Source organism: Sciurus carolinensis, chromosome 8, assembly GCF_902686445.1.
Source record: "Sciurus carolinensis chromosome 8, mSciCar1.2, whole genome shotgun sequence".
In the NCBI taxonomy this organism is placed as follows: domain Eukaryota; kingdom Metazoa; phylum Chordata; class Mammalia; order Rodentia; family Sciuridae; genus Sciurus; species Sciurus carolinensis.
In genome coordinates, this window is record NC_062220.1 from 89038299 (window position 1) to 89046371 (window position 8073).

The 8073-nt window shown below is 43.5% G+C and overlaps 1 protein-coding gene across 3 annotated transcripts in view; it reads left to right on the forward strand.

The window, feature by feature from the left end:
* Mturn (maturin, neural progenitor differentiation regulator homolog) overlaps positions 1 to 7354 on the forward strand; it is a 29023-nt gene extending 21669 nt beyond the window's left edge. Inside the window, exons 3-4 of one of the 3 annotated variants that reach the window (XR_007109888.1) lie at positions 1998 to 2158; positions 6161 to 7354. Coding sequence is in view for 1 of the 3 variants with exons in the window: in XM_047562027.1 (XP_047417983.1) it covers positions 1998 to 2108 (111 nt within the window). In the remaining 2 variants the exon portion in view is untranslated. Of the gene's footprint in view, positions 1 to 1997; positions 3533 to 6160 lie in introns of those variants that run through there. The other 2 variants (XR_007109889.1, XM_047562027.1) reach the window with 2 other exon arrangements.
* Positions 7355 to 8073: the final 719 nt, after the last annotated feature.

Below are 8073 nucleotides of genomic sequence, written 5' to 3' on the forward strand. Positions count from 1 at the left end.
GCAATACAGAGTAAACAGAATGGTCAGGCCAACTTTTCAAGTCTTAATGCTGTTCATGTCTGAGCCATTAGGGCCACTTGGTGAAGTGGCTTGCAAGTGATCCACCCTGGGCCACTATGTAAAAGTCTTTTGGTCACAGATAAGTTCAGGAGCCCTGAAGGCCAAGGCTTCCTTCTAGCACAAGAGCTTTTGATTCAGACTGACCAGGCCTGGCAGATGGCACTATTTCCAACCACAGACCAGTCAGTGCCTTTCGAAAATGTTTATCATGAATTCACTCTGAATGTTCCTGATCATACTTATAGTGTTTGGGAGACACAAAAAGATGGAAAAAAAAAAAAAATCATCCATAATCCCACAATCTAAACAAACATTTTCAACATTTAGATATATTTCATGAAGTCTTTTTTATGCATCTTTATACAGATTTTAAGAAAACTCTCATGAAAATGAAATTTTACCACGTTCTTTTTACACTTAAGTACCAATTTTTATATCTTAAATAATTTGAAAACGCCATTTTAAGAATTCTTCTTACTGACGCACCATGATTTATTTAACTGTTTTGCTGCCAAACATTTTAGTTGTCTCAACATTTTTATGAATGTGCTGTTCATTATAGCAGCATGTGTTGTGGGGGAGAAAATAGAGTAGGGAATAGAGCTTTTGATGTCTCGATGGAATGTCAGAGCTGTTCATCATATGCTACCACTCACCTCCCAGATGATCACATGTGCACACAGATATTATGTCCTTGTATAGACACACAGAGTGCTTTTTAAAATAGTTTGAACAGCATTTTTGTTTTGTTTTGTTTTATTTTGTTCCAGGGATTGAACTCAGGAGCACTTAACCCCTGAGTCACATCCCCAACCCCTTTTTTTTATTTTTTGAGATTGGGTCTTGCTAAGTTACCTAAGGCCTCACTTAATTGCTGAAGCTGACTTTGAACTTGGGGTCCTTCTGCCTCATCCTCCTGAGCCTCTGGGATTACATGTATGTATCACCTCCCCTGGCTAAAAAGCATTTTTTAAATTAGAGTTTTATGGGTATGCATGGTAGTTGGGTTCATCCTGACAGACTCATACATGCATAGAATTTGATTTCAGTTCATGATGCCCCCTTTTTCCTGCCCTCCCCCCTTCTCCTTCCTCCTCTCTACTAGGCTTTCTTTCACTCTTCTATTTATTTATATTTGATTGGTTATTTTTACTTACACATAAAGGTGAAATTCCCTGTGATATATTTACATATGCACATAACATGATTTTTAAAGAATTCATTCATTCTGCATTTTTGCCTAACATGTTTTTTTATTTTGTTTTTGTTTTTGTATCAGGAATTGAACTCAAGGTCACTCAACCACTGATCCACATCCCTATTTTATTTGGAGACAGGGTCTCACCAAGTTGCTTAGTGCCTTGCTGATTTGCTGAGGCTGACTTTGAACTCAAGATCCTCCTGCCTCAGCCTCCTGAGCCGCTGGGATTACAGGCGTGCATCACCGCGCCAGGCTGCCTAGCATGTTTGATACTTTAAAAGAGACTCTCCAGGCTGCCCAGAAAAACTAAGCCCTTGCAGCACTATTAACAGAGGATTAACATTCTCTTCCAGGAAGTTTATAAAAGAAAAGCAATGGTAGTGGGCGAGGCACAGTGGCACACTCCTGTAATCCCAGCTACTTGGGAGGCTGAGGCAGGAGGATTGCAAATTCCAGGCTAGCTTGGATAACTTGGCGAGACCCAGTTTCAAAAATAAACAGTGAGAGAGCCTGGGGATGTAGCTCAGTGGTAGAGCGCCCCTGGGTTCAGTCTTCAATACTGCAAAAAGCAATACAAAATTAGCAATAGGAGTAGTTGGGTCTTGGGGAGCAAATTGTAGCTTCTGTGTTGAGTCGTGTGAGGTGCTGTTTAATGGGATATGATGCCTTTGGTTGTCTTCCTGCCTGTGGTCCATTTGGTGTTTACAACTGCTTCTTTCTTGTTCTCTCCTTGTAGTTACTGGGGCTTCCGGATGCAGATGACGATGCATTTGAAGAGTACAGTGCAGATGTGGAGGAAGAGGAGCCAGAGGCGGACCACCCCCAAATGGGGGTCAGTCAGCAGTAAACCTCCAAGGGCACCTTCCGGAAAAGGAGAGTGAGCCTGCTGTACCCTAGGTGGGGTCCTGTGCTCCTGGGTTAGCATTTTGCATTAGCACTTCGAAACAGGACGTCTGGCTCCCAGCATCCAAATTAAAATGAAATACGTTTTTAATGACCACACAATATCTGTGATGAGCTTTGCTCAGAAGTGACCTGAATTTCAGTCCCGCTTCAGTGGGGTTTCTATGGAGTTGTCTTGGTAGCCTTTGCCACTTTGAATTTAGAGTCTCTTGTGGCTGCCTATTTTTTCTTGAGTTTATGTTGGAGAATTAACGTTCACTGACTGGAATGTAGAGAACTCTGAATGTATTAAGGATGTGTTTTGAGTCCTCGCAGGTGACCTGGCTGAGGAGCAGCATGGCAGAGAAGCAATGCAGTCTGCACTTTTTATGTACCTTTTAAGTGTCCGTAAGTGAAAGGTTTTGCTTATAAAGCATGAGTTTAAATATCTAGTCGTTAAACTGCACAAGTGCAAATACAAAGGCAGAAAAGGATGCTCACTTAGCTTTGGATTAAGAGGGTAAGAGAGGCAGAGAAGCCTGGAAAGTGTCGCCGTCACTGAGCTGGTTACCTGGTATGTAGCAGCTGGTTCCTGGTTAGATGTAAATGTTACTTGCTTGTTCAGTTGTTTTAAAACATGCTAATTCCAAAGCCACTTTTTAAGTCTAAGAGTGGAAAATATAAAGGGGTGAAAGACAAAAGCTAACAATTTCTTTAAGCTGTTTATAAACCATCCCACACATAAAATGAAACATTACCTTCTCTCTTTATAATGAGATGGCCACCTGTTAAATCATGAAAACACCCAGAATCCAAGTAAGTGCCACTTAAACTTTGAAGCCATAGATCCATAGATAAATTTAGTAGGAAAATAAACCAAGATAAAAATTTTTTAAAAAGTATAATGGAATCCTTTACTTTCTTAATCATTTATTCTTAAAAAAAAAAAAAAAAGTCAAGAAAAGGCTCCCCGTTCTATAATTTATTTAAAATTATAACAAGTACTTTAAGGGACCTAATGGTAGTGAATTTTTAAAGTCACATGAAAATAGGCATCTTGATCATCGGGTAGCTTGGTTAAAGGGGACACTTTTAATGATCAAGATACTCAGACAACTCAGAAACAACTGCTGTCATCATTTAGCCAACAAATGCTTACTGGGGACATCCTCTAATGCCAGGGTGGAATTATTTGACACACTTGTTTTCTTGGACCGTGTGCATCATCTCTGGTTCTAATTATTTAGGATGAATGCCTCCTTTATAGCACTTGACTTCCCCTAGCATCTCTGCTGGGAATGTTCCAAACATGCACACATGTGCCCATTAGATCATTAGTATTTTGAATTAAAAAAAAAAAAAAAATTCGTAGCAGAGGCCACATGGGAGTCTTGTACATCTTCCAGGCATGTCGGTGTGAACCTGATCGTCTTAGCATTTTCTGTTTAATTGAGTGGTGCTGTGAGGAGTTTGGCTGCTCATGGTCTAATAATGTGCTGTACTTTTCTGTCATCGGGTAAATAACACGGTGGTCTCCATCCATGCTCCGGTGACCCATGTCTTATTCTTTTCTTGGAAAAGCACATTAAAGGTAAATTTCAAGTCAGATCAATTTCCCTAGAGTAACCTATTAGCAAAAGCAGACTTAGTGTTTCATCCATTGGGGTGAGTGTGTCCTGCCCCTGGTGGCCCTGCCCATTCCACTGGCTTTGCCCTGAGCAGAGGCCATCGTGAGCTCTACAACTGCAGAGAGAACCCAGGTTTGGTAACCTTGGTTTTAACACAGTGACTGCAAGAATGACTTCTGCACCGAAAGAAAAATGGGTGATTAGCTTGCTCCATCCTAAGGTGAACTGGAATTTACACACAGAAGGTTTCACATCTAAGTTCATATATGTTTGGAAACGGAATGGATGTTAACGGAAAATGTATTTTATCAGAAAAGTGTTCAGATACAGTTTGTTATTATCATGTTAATGTTCTGTTTATAAAAATCGAGCTGAGCTAGTCATTCAGTGAGCCGATGAGAATTCTGGTCTCTGTTCTGCCCCAGGGTTGGGGAGAGAGATCACTGTGTGTGACTTACTTCATGGTAAAACCCCAAAGGTTTTAAGCAGATCCAATTGTTTCCTCTAAAACTTCCTTCTCTGGTGGTGTGTATGCCCCTCAAGTGCTCTGGCACGCATGCACACACGCTCCCTATAGCCCACACTGTGGGACACTCTTATTGGCACCTGCTGGTCAGTGAGATTGGACAGCCTGTGGCTTGTTAGGGAATCGATTCTGTGGTGCAGCAAGTGTGGGACCTTTCCTAGACACCAGGAGGTGCAGATGTGTGCTGGGGCGAGGAAAGACACCTAGGTTCTAGCCTTGACTCTGCCTTTTTTGGGGGGAGGTACTGGCAATTGAACCAAGGGGCACTTAAGCACTGAGCCACATCCCCAGCCCTTTTTATTTTTTATTTTAAGTTGCTTATAGCCTCGCTAAATGGCTGAAGCTGGTCTCAAACTTGAGACCCTCCTGCCTCAGCTTCCCCAGTCACTGGGATTATGGGTGTGCACCACCACACCTGACTTGCCTCTGTCTTTGACTGCGTGACCTTGATGAGTCATTGGACAGTGTCTGAAACAGGGGTGTTTGCTCTTCCAGCTTTTAACACTGTCCTTCACCTGCTTAACCAAGTGTATGCATGTGGGAGCAACCATCAAGGACACTTAGAGACACAGAAAGGAAATATGTTTGGAATCTTGCCAAAGATACTGTCCTGAGGATGCTGGCCACAGATGGGCTACCTTAGAAAGTGTTGACTTGTGAGTGTCCAAACCTCTGGGGCCTGGGATGGGCCCCAGCCTGGGTGGCTGATGAAATCCTGTTTCTCTTAGGAGAGGGCACAGGGAAGCCCCAGAAGATGTGCTCGCCTCAGCTGTACATTCACTGCCTGTGTCAGGCACAGCTTCTTAGTGCCCTGCCGTTGGGGACTTTGAAAGTGGTATAGTTTAGCTTAACTGAGAGGGGAGATTTGCATGAAGAACAGTTGGAAAACTGTGAAAGATGACTCCTTTGACTTTTACCCTGTCATTCAGGAGAGAGAAAGTGACAGTGAGAGTGGAGTGAGTGTGTGTGGGGGTGGGGTGAGTGTGGGGGAAGGGTTGATGGCTTGTTGATCCCTGTGGCCAGTTGTGAAATCAGAAATCATGCCTGTGATAATATGTAAAACCTTGATCCTGGGTTTGAGTGAACCATGGAGATGTTTTTCATGGCTGCCTAGTTGCTTTCCTCTGCCCAGTGGCCACATGGAGCAGGCTTCAGGGAATGGCAGAGATTGCAGGGCTGGGGGGGTGAAGCCCCATGCAGTGCCTGGCACCACCATGGTTCAGAGTGCCGAGGTGTCCACCCGTGTCTCCCAGGCCCACAGCAGCACATGGTACATTGTTTTTCCATGAGCAGAACACAAAAAGTCTGTTATGTAGGGAGATTCTCCTCATGTCCTGGGGCCAGAATTAGGCTTCCAGTGTCCTTAAGAGAAAACTTCTCTAGTAGCAGCCATCCTTGTTCACATATAAACAGAAACTGTTCTCTAGCACAATATGCATCTCTGAATATTGTTTCAGTTTCATAAGAGCACAAAGTGGATGGTCCGAGGGGAGCCGTGATCCCAGAGTATCAGTGCAGTTGATATTTTAGGAACCTGCTGGGCAAGTTAAAATTCATGATTTGGGAAACTAGTATGAACAAATCTGACTTGCCACAGCGAGAGGCATGTAGGAATAGACAGGACTTAATTTGGGGTGGAAGGTGATGGAGAGGCACAGTGAGAGAGGTAGGTCTTTAAGTCGGGTGTCTGAGTTGGGGGAGCACCCTTGACAGTTACCCCATGAGGCGCAGTTTTCCTGGCTGACTCTAGGGGCCTCCTTATCCTCAAAGAGAATCGACTGCCGAGAGGACTGAGAGGAAAGGCCTTGTGCTGGTGATGGCTTTGTGATTTTAAAAATCCCTGTACCCCCACCTCTCCATCAGGTCCCCAAGCCAAGGATGCGATAGGTGTCCTGCACATCTGGTGAAATTCCTTCCCTTAATAAAACCAGCTGCTGGCCAGAGAAACCTGTCTTAACAAGAGTGCCGACAGATCCAAGAGCAGCCATGATCACACGCAGGTAGAGCATGAACCAAACTTGAGTCTCGCCAGGGCTGCAAGAGGCCCTGGTCAGGAATGACCACCTGCTTCACCTGCTTCAGGGGTGCAGAAAGAGCACAATGAAAACCCCAGTGAGTGCTGACTCCAACGAGATGTCATTGCCTGTCGGTTGCTTCATCTTCAGAGAAGCCTAACATTTTTTTTTTTGGCATTAAAAAATAATCTTCCATAAAGACCAGTTATCTTGGTTTTATTATAACAGGTATGACACCAGAAGCTGAGGTCTTCTAGGTTTTATACAGAATAATTCTAAAACTTGACAGAATGCCAGTAGCCCATGGTGTCTGTGGCAGTGTGCTGTCAGCATTTCATGTTCGACACCCCACCTAGAGCACCAAAAGGCTGAATAGGCACAAAGAGTTCAAAGTGGGTTCCAGGCCACCTAAAAATTCATACTGCATTTGCTTAGAACTGTATTCAAGTTGTTTGGTACTAGAGAGAAAGCTGACAGTCTGTTCTTGGTAAACTGCCTTCCCTGGTTTTTTCTTTTGTTTTGTTCTGGTTTCTCAAGATTCATTTCTTTACCAGGTACTTTCTGATACAAGCGTCAAGTCACAGAGTACTCTGTACAAGAATCAGCTTTGTAGAGGAGGAAGTAAACCTTCAGTGCCAGGCAAATCGGAACCGATCTGCCTGCCAGTCCCAGTTGGTGTATGAGAGCACATTTAGCCATCGACAGGAGAAGCAGAAGCAAGGAACGATTGTTTTTGTTGGTTTGGGCTTTTCTCTTCTTTTCTTTCTTTTTTTTCTTTTTTTTTTTTTTTAAGGCAAGAAGTGTTTCCCGTAGGGTGTGTGTACTTTCTTTGCCTTCAAATTTCCTTTCAAAGAAATCTCTTGTAAATTACAAAACTGTGAAATGGGTTGCCAAAAACTGTTGCCCTTCGTTAGATGCCTCGAACAGTGTAAAATCTCTCCTGCACCCTGTCCGCATCTGCTCCCTCCTCCCTCCCCGGAGAGAGGATCTCATCCAACGATGTAATTACCATACGCTTGCTATTAAAGAGCCTTCCAAACCCTGCTGGACTGTGTCTCTTTTTTTACTCTCTCCACAAAGTTTGGTCCTAAAGGACACCTAAGGACCATGGGCAGAGGTGGAGGTGGGAGGAAAACTGAGCCCTGGGAGGGATTAAGAGGGAGGTGGTTACATAAAACTGATCCAGAGCTGGGGCTATGGCTCAGTTGGTAGAGTGCCTGCCTTGCAAGCACAAGGCCCTGGGTTCAATCCCCAGCACTGCAAAAAAAAAAAGAAAAAAAAAAAACTGATCCAGAGGTTAATTGTGTGTGTGTGTGTGTGTGTGGTGGTGGTGGTGGGTATTCATAGATCTCATTCAGCCCTGTGGCTGGTGTTTAGTAATTGTCTACTCTCCCTCTGAACTAGTATTTTAGTTTTGTAAGGACTTGCTTTATTTCTAACCTAGTTAGCAGCCCTTTGTGGCACAATCAGAAATCTGTATCCTGTGGCCATTCTCTGACACCATTTCCCCACGACTTTCCTCCCAGCTATCATTATTCACTAAACAGTGGCACTTAAATAATAAATCTGAAAGTTAGCTGTAAGTTTCATGATTTGATTAAGAGCAAGTTTCTTTTTCCAAATGAATTGGTCTCTATAGATCGTTAGATTAGATTGAGAGGGGCTTAATCGCTCAGAGGTCGTTTGTGTGTGTGTGTGTGTGTGTGTGTTATATAACTTAATTTGGGGTTCTTTGTTTCTGTTGCGCTGTTGTCAGTGATT